We start from the raw sequence: 20,676 nt of genomic DNA on the forward strand, positions 1-20,676 counted from the left end.
GAGGAAATAGTGACCCATGGAAAGAGAGTGTTCAGAAATGTGTTAGAAGTGACTGAACAGTTTCAGAAATGGTCTCAAATACTTGTGGTTTCTAAGAAACATTATCTTTTTGTGTAAAAATAATATACATGGAAATATCCATATTTAGGGAAGACAGAAGATATTGGTTATGGTTTTAACTGAAAAGTTTGATTTTCATTTTGGAACTCTGTGTAGGTGATCTGTTTTTTTTTTTTTTTTGAGGTGTTTTACAAGGCAGACCAAAGGCATTTGCAATGTGTTTTCTCCTAGTTGCCTTGCATTCAAGAAAAATAATGGAGATAGGAAGAAGTAATGCAATATCTGGGAGTTCTTTAGAAATACATATCTTTTTGCCTAAGTGAAGACTTTTCTTGATATGGATTTGATGAAGTACTAATGAATGTGAGCATCAATAAATAAGAAAAAGGTGACTTTTGCAGCAACAAGAAACTACTGAGAATATTATCTGAGGAATGGTCTCTACAACAGATATAAAGAACAAACAGAGAAAAAGAATACTAGCTAACAATAATGTTTAGGATCAGTTTGAATGGAAGTAGACTAGAGAGAACGATTTGGTAACAGCTGGACTTTGGACAAGGTTTTAGTTGTATGGAAGAGAAGAAAGCAATTTGCTGTGGAACTGTATAACGACCAACCAAGCAGAGTTAGTGATGTCTTCCTGGATGGGGGAAAGAAGGGAAAGAGTTGAAGATGACACCAAGATTGAACCCAGGGGTTTTGTGACTCTGAGGGGACAAATATTAGAGCTATTGACAGAGACAGTGAAGAGACATAAAAGGAAGAATTTGGAAAAAGATAATAAACAACCACTTCAGCTGATGTTAATTGGTGTATGCTCTGTTGACTTCATTCACAGCAGTTGAGGATATGGCCTGTTGAGTTCAGCTTTAATGATAAGTTTGAGCTGGCAGGGAGATCTCAGGATAAATTCTCAGCAAAAATAGGCAGAGAGGAAAGACTGAGGTTATAGATCCCAAATTCTTGCAAGTGGGCCTATATCTTGGTTCATTAAGTTGTGATGGCAGCTTAGGGAAGATGAATTAGCTATGCAAAAGTTGAACAGAAAACAACTGAGAGAACCTGAAAGAGAACAGGAAAAGAGAGAAGAAACCCACCAAAAAGGCCAAAGAAAGGTTAAGAAGAAGAGAGACTGGAGCTTGGGGGGGGGGGGGGAGGGCAGTATTTGAAAGAATCCTAATAGTGATATTAACTATAAAAGAAAAGCATACAAGTAAAACAAGAGGAAAATGAAAAAGAAAGGGTTTTTTTCCTCTCAGTTTTACAGAAAACAGATAAACATATTAATTCTCTGAGGCAAAAAATTTAATATAGAAAGTGATTGGAACATAATAAAAAACACTTCAGATAAATCTCATTTTCAGGAAGATGTTAGGGAATGTAATAATTTCTCAGTACTGTACGTTTTTGATTTCATAGTTCAAATGTTAACATGTTTCAGTGCCTTTTATGCTTGGTTGTATTTACTTAGAGAAAACAACACATGCTGAAAATTTGTTAATAGACTGACATTACATTTAAATGATTGCACTTAGATAATGTGTGAAGAAACTAAAAAGACTGTAAAAGTTTAGGAGAATACTGAAATTATTTGTCTTTTGCTAGGTAGTTTTCTTTCTTTGTATAAAAATATAGATCAGTAAGAAAATATATGTGATATAAATATATATATATTTGTCATATATTTTCCCAAGGGTTGTAACATGGCATTATAGTCTTCAGGTTAGTTTTAATGTTTAAATAAATTCTTTAATTAAATTGAGCTCTTTTTTATTTAAAGCTGTCTTTTGGGGAGATATTGCCTTAGATGATGAAGACTTAAAAATCTTTCAAATTGACAGGACGATTGACCTTACGCAGCACTCCAACGAAAGACTTGGCCATAACACAGGTATGATATTTCAAGCTTGTTTTAACTTATTTTTCCTGTTATTTACTTCTGCATAGAAGGCAATCTCTCTTTTAAATGTAGAAAGTCAGTATAATGTTTTGGGTAATATTAGTTTACAATTTAAAATGTTATTAAACAATGAGTATAAATTTGTTTTAGGGAAAGAAAAGCTAAAATTTTAATTTTATTCTGGCATTTCTGATTAAAAATATCTTCTTGAACTGAAGAGCAGAAGCTGGTAGGAACCGTAAGTCCACTCTGCAGGCGGTCATGTGGGAAAGGAAATTGTACAAAGCTTTGCTTTCGTCACTAAAATTTCCCAATAGCAGAGACCAAATGCTCTATGGAGAACATACATGGAAACCTAGAGGCGAGACTGCGGGTCTTGGATTACAACCCCTCATTTTGCTTTTTCAGTTCCATCCAAATCAGTACTGAGATCTAGAAGCAACACAAGAATGTGTCCTCCTTGCTAGAATTTGCCTTGTCTAAAACCCAACAATTTATCTGACATTTTAATAGATGTTTATTTGCTATTGTTAACGTACAGTGCATTAGTGCCAGAAGCTGCAATCTGATTAACACAGGCAGTTGGATATTCAGACAGATAGATGAAGAGATATTATTTTTGTGTAAATATGTATGTGTGTGTGTGAGAGAGAGAAAACGTAATCATGTCTAAACGGATGTCTGTCTAATGTCTGAAAACATCTATGCTTTCAGGCTCCAATTTGTAATTCGTAACTGAGAATTTGTAAACTTTCAGGTTATGGTAAAAAAAGCCACGTTACTTAGGAAAAGTGTGGAAAAAGTGCTATTAGAAAATGTATAAACGAGTAATTGAGGTTTATTTTCTAATAAGCATGTTCCATATGTTCCTGAACTGAGCTATTAACTTGATGATTCCTGATATGTAGAAATAAGGATCACTTTGAGGAATGATCAGAAAGGAATTTTTCAGACCAAAGAAGCAATTCTCAATTTAACCTTTCAATACTGATCTATTTAAAATATTTTTACTCTTCCTAATTAGATGTTGTGATTAGACTATTTTTAGAACAACTTGAAAATTTGTTTTATCTCCTTTTAAAGCCACTTGTTTTTTTCAAGGCAGGAACACCTTTGATCATTTCTAGATCAAGACTGGATTTTAAAATGTTAATAGAGTCAGCAGTTTCCCTGCCCCCCGTTCCCCCAAACAAATAGTTTTAATTGGCTTTGAAGGTATTTCAGGCGCTAGTTTTGCTGACAAAATGTAGAGAGCAAGGTCGGTCATTTCCCCTTAAAGTGGATGCAGTCAAGTGATTTCTTTGGCCTGCTGACTTTCCTTTTTCTTCTTGCTTTTCTGTTTTTTTTTCTTTAACTGCACAGTTATTTTTTGTCAATTGCCACAGAAAGAATATACATTTCTAAGCTGTTTTAAAATAATATTTGATATTCTATTATTTAATTTTCTCTCCTCATCTGTCTTGAGATTTGTGCATTATCTTTTCCTGTGGACAGTCTCCCATTCAGGATATTGAGTCATCCTACTGAGGATTACTAATGCATTTGGATCAAATTTTTCTACCTTTATTGCACAAGAGGAATCAATGCAACTGCAATGGTCAGTGGGACTGGACTTCAGAGAACTAATTCTGCTGAAGTTAATGATTTTGTAATGGCTCTCGGTGAACCCTCAACATTCTTGATTTTTCTAAAAACAGTTGGAGAACTCAATTTTACAATTTACAAATGTATTTTGATGCATAAACTAGGAGTTGAGCCTGGTTTTGCAAACTGCACAGCCTAGTGTGCTTTTTTTCTCTTTAATTTCCAAAAGAGTAAATTGCCAACAACTAACTAGTTGATATTAGGTAGCAACTGGAAAAGGAACGTAAAACGTCTGTAAAACAGAAAAGAAATTAATATTTTACCTTAGGTACAGACACAATAAAAATTACAGGCTTGATTTCTGAGCACTTTCCATTGTTGACCTTCACAAACTAAAGGTGACATCAGGCAGAAGGGTTAGATACTTGGGTGTGAACCATCAAGAGGGAATTGCAGAGTCACTTTTTTCATTGCAACTACTAATTAAAAACCCTGAGGCTCACAGGCTCTGATTCACATTATGTGACTACTCCTGTGGGTGAGGATTATCTGCCTGGATTTACAAGGTCAGATACTTAATCTGTGAGCTTCTCAGAGCATGGCTGTGTCGTTTTATTTAACATTTTGTCCAAGCAATACACATAATCATTGTAAACAGAAAAAACAGTAGAGCTGATAAAATTGTTAAGTATATATTATTATGAGTCCAAACTGCCAAATATATCCTCCTTTTCCTGCCTGAAGTATGAGAAGATGCAGCAAATATGATTTTTTTTTTTTATTTAAACTTTTTTAGGCTGTGGCTTGGCAAGGCTATATTTTATTCATATAAGCCAGATTAGTTATGTGAGATACTTTTTCTTCTTTAGTATTTCACTAAATGGAATACAGAGGCTGTGTTAACACAGAAATGATAGTTTAAACTTTTTTCCTAGAAATAATTACAGTATAATAGTTTCTTTAAGTAAATAATGGATTCTTTGTTTTGGGTGGGGTTTTTTTTTCTGTTATGTCTGTGACAGTTGATGCTTTTAAGGATTTTTTAGTATTTGTTTGGAATCTTCAGTTATATGCCTTTTTTTATAAGATGAATGTTAACATGAGAGACAATTACATTAATGATGATCAATACAAGGAATGGAATTGTTATATTCTCTGTAGTGTATATTATAGTTACCGTGCAATGTGTTGGAAAGGAATGTGTTGAACTATTACCTCATCTATCTAAAATGTTTTAAAAAATTTGGAAAATTTTTCTCAAGGGAGCCAGCAGCTATGTGACAGTGCAATCCAAATAATTAGGCACATTGTTATTCACTGAGCAGCCACACAAACTCACTTGCCTTATATGGAATTTTCTCATCTGTAATATGATTTTAAGTTGCTCTTTAATAAATATATTTTCCACGTATATATTGAAAGTTTTTATGGGAAGTTGGGAAGGGTCTTTTGAGAGGCGGTTGGAGGTTTCAATGGTCCTTTTGTTTCTATCCTTTTACTTTTGCAGTTGTAAAAGTAGTTTGAAATCTCTCTTGTCCTATAACAAATACTGAATTTTAAAATACAACCTACTCCAAACTTCTGAAAATCACAAAACTTTCTGAACAATTCTGAATGATTTATTGACTAGTACAGTATTGTCAGTGTTCTTTCTTCTGGTTTACTGGTGTTTGCAAAGGCACTTGCAGCCACAAAAGAATTATACGTGAAGGGAGTATGTGGCAGATACGTCAAATGTACACAGTAAACCCAGAAGTGTGTTGCCTTTCTGTAAATGGCATGGTAAATGTTAAAATCAGCTACTTAATAGCTTAGTTTTTCTTGCTCATTGATTGCTGAATTGACATAGACATATATATATATGCCTGTGAGGTCTTACTGCAATATACACCAGCATGTGATGTTTCAAAGCCTTTAGAGTGCATTGACATCTATTTGCATGCCAACAAAGAAACCCAAATCTTTCATGGTAAAATCAGCCAAATTAAGTTTGTATCAGTTTTGTTGGTTTTTTTTCTGATGGAACTTTGGGTATTGCTTTCCCTCTTTCCCCTCCCTTAAAATGAGAAGATTATGGCATGCATTCAGGAAATTTCTGTGAGAGTAAGGCTTTTAGCTGTCAATCAACGTGGCTCTGAGGATGTCAAGGTCACCAGGAAGAAAAAAAGCTCCAAATAATAATTAGATGATGTAATTGTCATGACTTGTCTGAATAACAAAGACATGTTGGCTTACATTCTGGAATGCATATTAGAAAATTTTTCAGCTAAAAATGTGTTTTTCATTGTCAAGAATACTTGAAGAATTTGTATGCAAGTCATTGAAGAATGTTAAACTTCCTTTAAGATGCATTGCAGTATTTACAGGGTATTTTCTAATCTCTTCAGGCTATATAGTTACTGTAGGTGTAAGATTCCATGTTTTTAACTTTTTAAAATTCCTTTTTTTTTTTTTTTCCTTTTCTTTTTAAAGGTGGCTTTGGAGAGCATGGAATGTCAAAAAAACGAGGTGCCCTCTATCAGCTTATAGACAGGATAAGAAGATTTGGCTCTGGTATTTTCACTGTTTAAATTAGCAGGTTGCGTGATGTGATAAAGTATCATGAACATTAATGGTGCTAGTACTTTAACACTTTAAAGCATTTCTGTATTACTATTGGCATAAACAAACTATAAAATATATAGTACAAGAATAGTAATGAAGAGATTGGCTCTTTGTTGCATTTTCTTAGAAGTCTATTTCCAGCATCAAATCTGGAAGGTAAAATATGTAGTTTTAAATCTCGTATTGAAAATTCTTTAGCTTTTTTGTGTTCACAGTTATCAGTTCAACTGAGATCAATACAATGCCTTTTCAGTACAAGTAGGCTATGCTGCATAGCTGCTAATTTTATTGGTTTTGGTTTTTGTTTTTTTTTTGTTTTTTTTGTTTTTTTTTTCCCCCTGGATCCAGTTGGGGCATTCTGATTCATACCCTGCGTGAAGCATTTATGGTGTGTTACACTGAACAAACATATTTTTATACTGATCATACTCTTGTCAGTATGAATGTAGTTGAATTCAGCAGGCTATATAAGTGGAATCCCCATTAATACTGGCTGAGTTTACTCACCATATATGATGCAAGGAGACATCGCTTTAATGTCATGAAACCTCAGCCTCAAAAAGGAAAATATGTGAAACTACATTGTAATCACACCACGTCGTTATGTCTAAATGCATTGCTGCATGTCTTGTAAGATTAACCAGAGTACAGTAACTGCCTTTGCAGATGTGCTCTGGTATATAACCTTCATTCTTTACAAGAGAATTACAATTTTAGCATTGCATAAATGCTTGTCACCTTTTGCATGCAATTTGGCATAAATTTCTTGCTTCTAGTTCAAAAGAAAGTTGATAAAAAGAATTTCGAATGGTAAATCATCTATAGTAACATGTGATGAGGTTCGGTAATGACTGCATCTTAAGTGTAGCAATAGTTTTTCTCTGAAGTTTCTACCTGTGTTGTAGACTGTTGTGCAATTCTTATTTACACACTTACTAATTACAAGGATAAATTATTTGCTTTACCTGAGTGCTTTTTTTAAACTCTGAAATTTTCTATCTCATTCCTGATATAAATTTGTCACGTGTTAGTTACAAAGGCAGGCTTTTCTTCCTGCGTATCAAGAGCTTTCTCCCTGCCTTGTGCTGTTGCTTCGTCCCTTTCTTCCTTCTGCTGTTCTCCTAGCCCTGGGGCTATGCCAAGATACCCTACCATGATCCTGCTGGGGAATCCTCCCTGATTCTGGCATAGCCATTAACACTTAGGTGGAACTGGTATCCCAGGGGATACTCACAGAGGGAAGGTGTGCTCTTCAACGAGGCGTAAGACTTCAAACCCACTGAGTAGGATTTGTTGACTGCCTTTCAAGTGATCCGTTTAATCAGCTGTCCTGATGTGCTTACTAACTTATAAATTGCTTCAGAAGAAGCACCTGTTGTGGTGTGCAAGTCCTTATCTAACTATCCTTATCCTCTTTCCTTGTCACAGTAAGTTTCAGCTGATTTGGGAAAAGATTTGCCTGAAATAGGGTGGATGGTGGTAATATCTCTGAAAATAGTAGACATTTTTTGGTCTTGTAAAAAAATTCCAGCCATGAGTAATACTTATCCATAGGGTTCCAAAAGCTCGTTTGTGAAAAATGTATATTTGGATCCTGAAGTGTTGTAGGGTTACTATCAAAATGAAAGTCACATTTTCATCAAAAAATGTGTCTACTGGTAATAGCTACAGGTGATGGAGATCGGAGGGACAAATGACCCTCTCTCACTTTTTCCATGTGTATACAACTTTGCAAATAATTTATCTATTTTTTCCTTGTAATTCCTGATAATAAAAGGTGATTTAATACTTTAAGGACTTCTTTCTATCCAGTGCTTTAAGGATGGTCATGCACTTGCTTTTTCCAGCTCTTGCAATAAAAATGAAAGGGACACTGAATGCCTTGATTACTTTGGGCCTGTCCAAAGTCTTTCCTTCTTTGTTGGAAAAACCCTTATTTATTTAAAAAAACCCAACAAACCAAAACCCCCACAAGGAGTATGATTTTTTTAGAAAAAATTATTATTATTAAATGAGAAAATTTAGATGAAATTATGCAATGTGCCTTCAAGTTGATAAATATATGTGCAAATTGTTACTGTAGATAGGTTTGAAAAATGAAGATTTAGACTCCACTTCAAGCACTTCTCAGAAAACTAAGTAATGATAGACTGTTGCATAATAGCAATGTCCTACTTTTAAAGGGCATAAAGAAATAATCTGACTTTGACCTGCTGGAAAATAATTGTTCTCTTTTTGTGTGTGTGATCTCATGCAGTGTTTTAATTATCATTACAGGCTTTGAGCAAAATAATACATCTAAAGGAAGAACTACTGTAAAATTCTCAGGGAGAAATGAGAAAAACCGCTTTCCCAGAGCTGCTACATCACGAACAGAAAGAATATGGCCAGGGGGTGTCATTCCATATGTAATAGGTGGAAATTTCACTGGTAAGCTTTGTGCTTTGGATGGGGAGAAGGGATATGAATTTTTTTTAGTTGCCGCCCTTTTTTTTTTTTTTTTTTTTAAACTAAAGTCATACTATGGAAGTTAATAGAAGGGTTTCTGTTGGATCAGGCCTGAAGTACATCTGTTCTGAAAATATTAGTCATACTTCAAAAAACTGTTCCCAAAGGCAAGCTACATAATAAAAATGTATAACTATGTTTTAGAAAGGGAAGGCTTTTTTTATTTGCCTAATATTTCTTGTTGCATGTTTGTTTTCAAGAGCCTAAGTAACAGAATGTCATGAAATCTTTTTTTTTAAAAAATGCAGGGTATTTAGTACAAGAATATAACTAATTTAACTGGTGTGACATGTATTCTGCTAAACTGATTTCACTCAACAAACTGACTCAAATGTGCTTTGTAGTTCCTCAGTTTGGTTTTCAGATGGATACACTGAAATGTGTTTCAGACATTATATATGACAAGAAGAAAGTCTGACTTCAAAATATATAGAACTCTTAAGAGAAAACTAGAAAAAGTTTAAAACATTTGTTATCCCTGAAACATGTAAATGGATCAATATCAATGTAGATGTAAGGTAATTTAAAACAAAAAAGGGAGGGAGAAAAGCAAAGATGGATGGGAAAAGATATGTAATAACATCTTATTTATTGTGCACAATAATACAGAGAACCAAAAGAACCAAAAGAAACATGCAAATGTTCACATATTGTATGAATATGTATATAGAGAAACCAGAGTCGTTCCTTTCAAACTGACAGCTACAGTCAAACTTTTAGTTTGGGTATTTACATAGTACTATACCAAATGTGACCTTTCCTTTAGGATTACCATCTTCTGAAATAATGGTAGGAAACTAAATGAAAGCATATCATGTTAAACATTTTACCTTTTTAATAATGAAAGATAAATTCTAAAGCTTGGAAAACATTGCTTAAAGATAGAAGAAAAGGGCAAGATGGGATGAAATAACCTTTAATTTTTTGGATCTGACATGATTTGAACTTGCTGTTTGTATGAACTTTGAGGTTTTGTTGTCTTTAAAAAAGTTTGTTTGTTTGTTTTGGTTTTGTTTTTAAATTATCCTATGCTGTAACATGCATCTTTGCAAACGTCTGCAAGGTGGATGCATTTCGGCTAGCGAATTCATGCCAAATAGTACCATTCTTTGTGGATTTCCAGCTCAGAAACAATACAGCTATATTTTTAGTTGCTGCCTCTAAGTTAGTAAGCCTTGTTTTTTGTCAGGCCATGAAATTACATTGCTATACTATCTGAAGTACTGTATACTAGCTGGCTTTGTGTTCTGTGGTGAGAGCTGGCCTGGCTGTTTCTGCATCTAGAGTATAGTTTTGATTGTTTCTGAATGTGTTTCTCATTTTTAAACAAATATCTAGATATGCTTAGTATTGTGCCAAATTAAGAATTTCCCCCTTTTGGTGGAACATTTGATTTCCGAAAGATTTTGATGCAAAATGGAGACAGGTCCCTGTTGAAGACAGCATTATTAAAATCAAATGCCTTAACTGGTATGCCTGTCTACATGGCTTAGGTTAAATTGGTCTCCAGATTTGAAGGCTGTAGGATTTTTTTTTTCCCTTTCTTTTTTGCTTCTGGCTAGATAGCTAGGATCCAGAGTTCCTGAATTTTCTTTCTTTTTTAATTTTTTTTTCTTTTTCTTTCTCTTTTTTTCCCCAATGTGGTCCACTTCATAATTTCATCTGGGAAATTGCTTGGCAAATATTACATTAATGCAGGTACATAGGCAACACTACATTTTTTCTGTTGTCTTCCTCTGGTGTAACATGTGTTTTTTATTGCAGGTTTTATGTTTTCTAGAGTGTGTCAGGCAGTATTGGTCCCCTTGCAGGCAGATACTGATGAGCTGATGGTCTGAGTATCCCTTTAATTGGAATCTGGCAGTACATGGGACTGCCAGGACACAGGACTTCATGGGCCAGTGACTCCTTCCAGGCCTATATTCCTAGTATTAAAATCTGATTTTAAGGAGCAAGACGCAGTTAGGAAAGTCTTTTATTTCATCTCATTCAATTCCTCCAGGCACCCAGCGCGCCATGTTCAAACAGGCTATGCGACACTGGGAAAAGTACACATGCGTGACATTTATAGAACGAAGCGATGAAGAAAGTTATATTGTATTTACATACAGACCGTGTGGGTAAGTGAGGATGTATGGTAACAGATACTTGTGCTTTCAATGTTTGGCCATGTTTGTCAGCTTTGCAGTTATAAGTAAGTATATACTTCACAGGAAAATGAATAGACGGTTACTGCATTTAAGTGATACATGTGTTCTGCTTGGCTTTAGGTTCACTGAAGGCAGTATGTATAGTAACTTTTTGAAGTTATGCCTCTTTTGACTATGTCTAGATAAAATGATCTTGCTATATATACATAGATATGAGGCACTTATATTTGGCTCTCTGTCATGCTTTTAATATTTATATGTATTGTTCTAAAGGTATTTCAGGCTTATCATTTGTTTATTCTTAGCTTTCTCCATGTCACATGTTGACTGCTGAATTATGTATGGACATCTATCCCATATTCCTTTTCCAGCTTAATTGTTGTTAATTGTAATTTTAACTCTTCTATTGTTAGAATGTCCTTGCCCGGATTTTTTAACCACCAGGTCACTGATGTGTAAAAGTAAACAAACCAGGTTTTATTACTCAATAGTGCAGCTTTCCATTAATTGCCATGTTCCATCTTCAGATATTTCTGCTCACAAGTGCTTCAGTGTCGTGATTTAACCCCAGCCAGCAACTAGAAGTCCCACACAGCCACTCGCTCAGTCCCCTTGTGTCAGAATGGGGGAGAGAATCGGAAGGGTAAAAGTGAGAAAACTCATGGGCTGAGATAAAGACAGTTTAATAGGTAAAGCAAAAGCTGCACACGCAAGCAAAGCAAAACAAGGAATTCATTCACCACTTCCCATGGGCAGGCAGGTGTTCAGCCATCTCCAGGAAAGCAGGGCTCCATCACGCATAACCCTTACTTGGGGAGACAAACGCCATCACTCTGAACATCCCCCCCTTCCTCCTTCTTCCCAGCTTTATCTGCTGAGCATGACACCATGTGGTCTGGAATATCCCTTGGGTCAGTCGGGGTCAGCTGTCCCAGCTGTGTCCCCTCCCAACTTCTTGTGCCCCCCCAGCCTCCTCGCTGGTGGGGTGGGGGGAGAGGCAGAAAAGGCCTCGGCTCTGTGTGAGCACTGCTCAGTGGTAATGAAAACATCCCTGTATTATCAACACTGTTTTCAGCACAAATCCAAAACACAGCACTACACCAGCTGCTATGAAGAAAATTAACTCTACCCCAGCCCAAACCAGCACACTCAGTCAGCTATGTTTGTTATTTATTCCACCCAGAATTCTTAGTTTTATATAGTGGTCAGTGAACTTCCTGAGTGTACCATATTAATTTTCCAAGAACACTCACTACCTGTGGAAATACTGTACTTCTGATAGTCACCTTCTGTTCAGGTTGTACGCTCCATAGTGAACAGTTCTCTGTCTTGCTGACTTCCTGAACAATGAACACTTTGCATGCCTACTTTTGAATTTTTATGGGATAGGGTTATGAATAGAAGTTTTGGGACCTCCTTGCATTGTAGGAATGATCCTGAATGTACTTAATTATAGCCCATAAAATTACATGTAGACTTAACTGTTTAAATTACTCCTGACATTCTTCTTAAGGCATAGGACAACGTAATAAAAACCACTCCTAGGCTATTTTAAGAAAGGTGTCACCTTTGCCTTGGAAAGTCTCTGAGCCACACATCCTTGCAAATGGATAGCTTATTCTGTGGGAGCACCTGTGAGCTTGCTTGTCATGTTCTTGTGCTCCCGTAGGTCTGCTGTAGACCCCTGTTAGAAATAGTGCCAAATGAAATGGACTTTTTTTCTGACCCAGCATGGCTGCTATTTTAGTTAATGATGCAACCTGTAAGATAGGATTCAAGGACACTGACATATAGCTGGAAGAGAAATGGGAAGCAGAGAATAATTGTGATGATTCCCTGCACTCACAGAGGTAGAAAGCAATGTGAATTTAAACAAAAGAGTGTGAAAAATGTAAGTGGTCTCAGGTGCTTTAGAAAGAGAAGTATGCAGATATCTACAGAGATCTTGGTTTCGTGAAAAGTAAATTCTACAACTTAAAAGTGCCCAAAGCCAAATGACAGAAAATCTCTCCAGCCAAAGCACTGTTCCTTGGGCTGGTTGATGCTTCATGAAATCAAGTCAATTTAGGGTGAAGGCTGGATTATAACCAATTTGAACCAGAAGGTTGAAATATACTCAGTGCCTACCTTCAAAGTCACCATTATCCTTTACAGTTAATGTTGTTTTGTTGATGGCTACTTTACAAATCCTAAGTAATTTACAAAGGCTGTAACAAGTTTAAAATAAGGAAAAAACCAAGGAAGAGTGTGGCTATGAACAGTCCACCAGTGATGGAAAAAACAGGCTAAACAGAAGGGGCAGTTGAGTGACTTTTTTGGGGGTCCTGAATCCATAAGCCATTTTAGGAAAAGCCAGATAAATAAGAACATGTCTTCCCTGGGTGAATGGGAACCACTGTGCACTAACCACCGTCATACAGTGCTGATGCAGGATTTTCCATGGAAAGAGCCCAGACAAAAATGACACCAAACCATCTGCAAACACTTTCTGCTACATGGCCAGCAGAAATTAATCTCAGTTCTTTCCCATAGCACCCAGCTGTGTTGGTTTGTTAGCACATTGTGTCATTATTGTTTGCAGTACCATGGCAGCTAACATTCACAGATGAGGGAGACTTTATTGTACTTAGCACTGTTCAAATTAAAAATTAAATGATAAACCCTGCCCCAAAGAGCACACAGTCAAAACATAACACATTTAATGAAACAAAAAGTAGATACAGTCATATATGTGGAAATTCAGGTGGCAATATCTACAAATGTCTGAGATGACAGCATTAGCGCACTAGTAAGTGAAGTGTTATTGAGCTTTTGTAAACATTAAGGATATTTGGAAGGACCATAATGCATTATTTCTTGCAGCAGTTCATGGGAAGCTCATCCCAGAAGGGCAGTGATGAAAAAAGCATATTTGAAATATAGCAGCTGGTTATCAGAGATACATGACCTTCCTGAATTTGAGAGTTTATATATCAGCAAAGAATGAGAGAGAAGTTTTGATTATCGTAGACCCATAGGACTGCAAGGGAACTCAGAAAGATGTCTAATGTATTCTTATGACAGAAACGACTATACCTAAGTCATTACTGATATATACTTGTCTAACTTGTTTCTAAAAACCTGCAAAAATGAATATTTTACAGCCTGCTAGGAAATGTATTTCTTCAGTATGCTTAATATAAGAAATGTAAGAAGTCAGGTGCAGTATTTTTGGTCATAGCTAAACCAGATATTTCTTGCTGCAATTAAAGTACGTTAACTTTCTTTCCTGCTCACCATGGCCATAGAAAATAAATTATTCCAGTTTCTTTTTTGAAAGAATCTATTATATACTTTGAGACTATTATTATACCCACCCTCAGTTCTATTTTCTTTTAGGCTAGAAAACACCTAATTCATTTAATCTTTCCTGGTAAGTTGTGTTTTCTAGGTCTTTGATCACATTGTTATTCTCTTTAAGATTCTTTTCAACTAGCCCACATCTTTCTTGAAATTGAGGACTCAAAACTAGGGTGTGTTTGTCCAGATGAATCATTACTTCTGCTGAGCCAGTGCTAGAGCTAATTCATGTATCTTGTAGTCTTTCTTCCACTTGGGTACGTAACCATGATGCCTCCCTATTTCTCAACAGCTGCCACATTTGACATGTGATCAGTTGGGATGTGACTCCAAATAAAAGTCAGAGTTCTTTCCACAGCGCTAATACCCTGCCACTGGTTCCAGCATGTGCCATGTTTTGCCCATCTCAGGACGTGAAAAAATTCTGTATTTCCCTTTTCAGATCTCTTCTCTAATCTGTTAAAGTAGCTATCAATTCCAGGCTTGTCTTCATGGTATTTAGCAGTCTTTTCTTAGACTGCAAGTTTAAAGAGCATCTTTTCTATCTTCACTTCATATAATATTCCAACCTGCTTCATACCCTCCTTTGTATCAGGGTTCTATAGTTTGCTTATTGGCAGCTTGTGTGGAAAAGCATCAAAAGCTTTACAGCTGGATCCCTCCTTCCTTCCCATCAGAATAATTTCACCTATTGCAATCTTAAACTGCAATTGTGTCATCATGTCTTGTTTATTTAACCTGATTTTGAGAACAGTTAATTATTGAAATATTGTTTCTTAGTACAGCTGAAGCAATTAGCTTGAAATTTTGTAATTACTGATAGTCATTTATACCCATTAGCTGCAGATGTGAGAATAAGAATATAGTATTAAGATACTAGTGTTTATGATTCTTCTACCAAAGCAGTGTAGATTGGCATTAATACCTATTACAGTAACTATTTATGCAGCTAGTTGATTAGGGCAAGTAAAATTTAATTTGTAAACAGTTTGAAAACACTCTTCGTTCACTACTGCTTCTCTAGCCTTATGTTTCTTGTTATCAGATAGTAAGTGCCTGAAGACACAGTCAGTACGCTTCTCTGTACGGAAAGCCAAAAAAGGGGTCAGCAAACTGGGATGGCCTATAGTCACATGCTCTTGATAAATATTACCAAGTACAAGATCAAACTTCTTTTTGTATAGTGAGACAAAAAAAGAACAATTAGTCATATGGTTCTGGCATCTCAGCATGCCTTTGATCTGACTTTGTGGCAATTTTTGGTCTCCACTGGAAGACTTAAGTACTTTTAATGAAAACTTTCAGATGACTTATTGCAATCACTACCATATCCTCTTATATGGGTATTTGACAAAGCTGTCTGAGATACAGGAAAACCAAATTTCTTTCATGTGCTTCCCCAAACATTGTAGACTGAACAGCTTCTGAATGTTTTAATGTTTTTTAAACTTGTTAGTATATTAAATAGGCCTCACAGGCAAGTCCTTAAAGTTGGTGAACCAGGTAAATTCATTGCCTGCAGGTACCCTTTAGCTTTAAGAAGGTATACGTGTTATAAAAGGCGCTTAATCACTTTTATGGAATGAGAAGAAATTCAGAGTTGTGCTAAATAATCCGTTGCACTAGGGCTGACTCATGCTCTCGGGTGATAATTGACTCTAGCAGCTGGCACTCTTCCTGCCCACAGCCGCTGACACAGCTTCTCTGCTGGCTGTGGCATGGCCTCCAGGATGGGTGTGACCAAGGTGTAGGTGAGCAGTTGCCCTAGTCTAAAACACAGTGCATTAACATAAACTGAATGAGGGGGGATGCGTGTTAATACACTGGGATAGGCAGCTGTTGACTGAGGAACAGGCTCAGTTGGCTGTTCTTTATAATATTGGGGTAGTCGTCTCCATGGAGCAGGCGAAGAAGAGGTAGCCACATCTGCCATCACAACAGGTCCTCTTAGGGCAGTGAATCAGAACATTTAGTAACCATGATTGTACTGATCCCTGACAATAAGCAAATTCATCAAGCCAGGTCATAGCCAATATCTCCTTTGTACAGAATGAGTTGTATTTGTGATTGAAAGAGGCATGTTTTCACCAAGAGAAAAACTCTGCTTCTTCAGTGAGTTTTTGTTCGTGAATTTTGTGAACTTTCTCTTGCTTTGTCTAACATGTAGGTGATGATATGCATTCCTAGTATGTTTATGAAGTTCTGCAGCTTTTCATCCACAACTTCATACAGTCAGTGCTGTGGCAAGCTGATGTTGTGGTCTATGAGGATTTTTATATTATCACACTCTGAAGAGTGCAGCTTTTTAAAAAAGGGCAACATTGACCCTACCCAATTGTCTCTTCCTTCATATTAATTTAAGAGTGTTTTTGACAGTAGCTGTGAAATAGTATTACTTAAAAGAATGAGTCTATTGTTCCAGTCATTTCACTTTCTCTGTCATCTGTTTCTCTTTGCTCACCATCATTGATCAGCTAGACTGATTAAATGGAATTAGAGATTCATAAATAGTTACTGTCTCCAACTGCTGTCTGGTGCAATAAAGATTAAAGAGATGAGGAGCTTTAAAAGCTGCCAGTTGACTAAGTTTAAGGGGCATGACAAGTGGTCATACAGCACAGAGAGGTCTTGGTCTTTTGCCAAACACACCTGGGGTCACACCCATGATACTGCAAATTAATTTTTTTCATAGATTTATTTATTTTAGTTTTCCTTACCCTTTGACTCAATGCAGTTGTTGAAATGATCAGAATCTTGTAGCTTAATTGGATGAATCTGGTGTGCTTGACATGACACTCAACCTTGCAAATCCTAATGACCCTCTATGAGTGTGCACTGCTGCTGTTATTTTAAGACTTGATGTTAATTCTAATTTTTCTTTGGCATGTAAAGAAATACTCAATAAATTTGTTTATAATTTCTGGGAAGCACTTGAAATCTGTTAAGTAACCACTGTAAGGGAATTACCATACCCATCTGGCTGCTTGTTTTCAGGAGCGGGCCAGCACTAAAAAAATGTTGGGTTTTAGGTGTTCAGTATTAGACCACCTAGAGGAATACTATGTAAAAGATTGCAGTTAATTTTTTTTCTTCTGAAAAGAAAACATCTTTCAGATGTGTCAGATGAGGTACCCAAAGCCACTACACACATTTGATAATGCCTAACTTCTCTTGTTTTTTGTGACTATAATAGTAAAATGTCAAATTATTTTTGCAAACACCTAAAAGTCTATCTGATCTATGAAATACCAATAAAAGCTTTCAGAGGTGATCTTAAGCACCTCTGTTCTCAAGAAACAATCAACTTTTTGGTATTGTTAATTGTATTTGGTAAATTGGTTAATTAGGTATTTATTTACCATATGTTCTTCTAAAAAAAATCATCTTAATAACTTAATGTGTTATACTAGCCATTTTGTTGTTCTGCTATTATGGCACAATTATTGCCTGGCCTTTTCCAAGGTACAGTGCACAACCTTAAAAGGTTAAACCCTCTTTTGGTCCAAATGAAGTAAAAAGGATGGGAAGAGATAGACTGTAGTTAAATTCTTGTTTTATTCTTTTGCCCTTGTTGCAAATAGTGTCAATAAAAGCAGAACTGGGGACATCATAGAGGGTGCTATCTGGAATATTTATTTATTATTTTTTCCCTTTTTCCTTTTCTCTGTTTGTCTCCAAAGTATAATTTTGCAAAAATTATACTGAAAATCTATGGAAATTTTGAAGCCACCAAATATGTCTTTGCTAGTTGAAGCATGTAATGTACATGAAGTCAATAACATAAGCATGTTAAAACTATTGAAATTGTATTAAATATTCTACAACCTACAGTCTTAATAACCTATTGATTTGCTTTAAGCTATAAGAAATGATTAATGTTCTTTAGTTCTACATTGCAATTTTTCTCTATAGAGTTTCCACACAGTGGTAAACATGAAGACTCAGCAGAAGTGTTTAAACTGTTTCAAACTAAAGGATTTGTTCTGCCTTTTCATAATTATGCATGGTTATCCTAACTTTATTCTCATCAATCTCTTGCACTGCCATCATGTGTTGTATTCAGATCATAAAGGTTTTGAATTGCAAATTAAATTCCAGGATTTAAACAAATGTGTTGAGTCTCCAAGCTGTATTTTGCAGAATTATAATTGAATGGGAGAACTAGATAGGTTAAAATCGGTTGTGTGGTTGGGCTTGTAGGGTTGTGGTTAATGGCTTGGACTCAGACTGTGACTGAAAGTGCAGTATCACAGGGGCCTAACCTGGGACCTGTCCTTTTTAACGTCTTTATCAATGACCCATGAAGAGGTGATGTTGCATGCTGTCATAAAGTTTGCAGATGACACCAAGTTGGGGGGGGAGACCAGATGGATAGGCTCAGTGGTAGAACTGCCACCCAGAAGGGCGTAGGCAGGCTGGGGGAAGTGACCAACAGGAACCTTATGAAGTTCAACAAGGTCAGATACAAAGTCCTGCACTTGCAAAGGAAGGGCAAGATAGGATGGGCACTGCCGGGTTGAGGAGTAGCTCTGTGCAGAAGGCCATGGGGCAGTGAGCTGGGCAGAAGCTGGCCATGGGCCCTGGCCACAAAGGCAGCCAGTAGTGTCTGGGGCTGTGCGAACAGAAGCACAGCTGGTGGTGGCTCAAGGGAGCGGGTTATCCCTCTCTGCGCACCACTTGCTGGATTACAGGTAGACCCTACATCCAGTTGTGGGCCCTAGTACAAGAAAGACATTAGTAACCTGGAAGGACTTAAGCATAGGGCTGCCAAGGTGCTCAGGAGCTGGAGCACTTGCCCTGTGAGGAGATGCTGATGGTCCAGGGTTTGCTCAGTTGGAGAAGAGTTGGCTTTAGGGAGACCCAGCAGCAGGCCTCAGTTCCTATGGGGAGAGCAACAAGAAGAGGGAGCCAGGCTCTTCATGGTGGAAGAGCTTCATGGGAGAACGCAAGGCAACAGGCATAAGCTAAAGAAAGAGAGAATCAGACCAGATATAAGGAATAAATTTTTCACAGTGAGGACAGCCAAGCATTGGAGCAGGTTGTTGAGCAGAAAGTTAAACTGGAGACTGCCAGAGGTCGCTTCCAACCTGAATTATGCAAGAATCAGTGGAAATTTATCCATATTTAGTAGTCTGTAATGTGAATTCTAACAGACTGCATGCGTTTTATGTTTTTCTGTTTTTAAAATAACCATCAGGCATTGTCAGTGCATTTTATCTCTTTGTACAAGTTAAGGTCAGTACAGCATAATTACCATAATGATGTACCTGACCTTAACATAGGTAGGAAGCCCTAACTCATTAAGTTCACCTAATATGGAAATGGTAAAAGGCTTTCACAGAATGTGGATTACTTCATCTGATTGTGTTTTCTACCATGGTTTCCTGGAGACTGCCAAGGAAAATGATACATCTTAGTTCTTGCTTCAAAGTGTTCAAAGATAAGGAGCAATGTTTTCGAAAAGATTTGATGTTTGGGACCTAGGAACGGTGTTTGACAAATTTATTCAGTGCACATAATGCAACTGCCTGTGACAGTGAATTGGGAATTCTGTACTGAGGACAGAAGGTCTTTAATGGCTTTTTAAATGAATGAACTTTTCTGAGAATGAAGAGTTAACTGCAAATTCTACTGCTTTTGGCTCAGAGTACAAAGTGTGTACTCCAGCATTCCTTGTCTAGTTGGATGGGACAGTAAACAACACTGTGTAGGAGGTTTAAAAAAACCAAACAAACAACAACAAAAAAACCCCCAACAAAACAACAAAATCCCCAAACCCTCTTAGGGATCCAAGTACTTCTCTGCCCAGGGTGAGCACAAGTGAATAAGAGAGTATATGAACTATGGTAATTTCCTTATTGCACAACAGAAACATATTCAAAGAGTTTACTGACTTGTGAAAGATAAAAACCAGGGTAAAAATGATATTGAAAATATCTGTAGTGCTTTAATTGTGTTTACATATTCACCTGTAGCCATAGTATTTATTCTGCAAATGTGCAGTCTGAAAAAATATGTTAAGCAAAACCATGTCAGCGTGTCAGGTGCAAAGGTGAAATCCACTGTGGAATCATGAGATAAAATGGTGTAACTGCTCTAAATTTTTATTTTAATCTTATTTCTGCTATCTGTTGCTCCTTTTTATCACCTATGCTGTATTTTTAGGGCACATAAGGTAAATAAATAGGTCATAAATACTGTAAATAGTAATTTTGTGTTAATACAGTTTCTACAGAGTCAGGGAAATACACAGAGCAATACACAGGTGTTCTTTATTTTCTTTTACTGTGGCGTGGAACAGTAGCACATAAACCTGCAACATCGACAATGGCACAGAATTGTAGCAGGGAGTCTAAATTACCACTGTTTTTATTTACCAGCCTTGAAGAGAGATGAAGGCACCTTAAGAAAATAATTAAACATGATATTGCACAACTCTAGCTGAAGCACTGAGCCTGATTCAGTGCTTTGACCTAAAAAGGTGTTTCATACCTATCCTTGGAACTATATAAAGCAGGAAGAAAAGTG

At 36.5% G+C, this 20,676-nt stretch overlaps 1 protein-coding gene across 1 annotated transcript in view; it reads left to right on the forward strand.

The window, feature by feature from the left end:
- The window catches only part of TLL1 (tolloid like 1), a 141,158-nt gene that overhangs the window by 58,930 nt on the left and 61,552 nt on the right, over positions 1-20,676 (forward strand). The window contains exons 2-5 of the mRNA XM_069786523.1: positions 1,844-1,954; positions 6,020-6,100; positions 8,429-8,581; positions 10,662-10,779. Of these exons, the coding sequence (XP_069642624.1) occupies positions 1,844-1,954; positions 6,020-6,100; positions 8,429-8,581; positions 10,662-10,779 (463 nt within the window). The remainder of the gene's footprint in view (positions 1-1,843; positions 1,955-6,019; positions 6,101-8,428; positions 8,582-10,661; positions 10,780-20,676) is intronic.

The sequence above is a fragment of the Haliaeetus albicilla genome, chromosome 1 (genome assembly GCF_947461875.1).
Source record: "Haliaeetus albicilla chromosome 1, bHalAlb1.1, whole genome shotgun sequence".
Lineage (NCBI taxonomy): Eukaryota > Metazoa > Chordata > Aves > Accipitriformes > Accipitridae > Haliaeetus > Haliaeetus albicilla.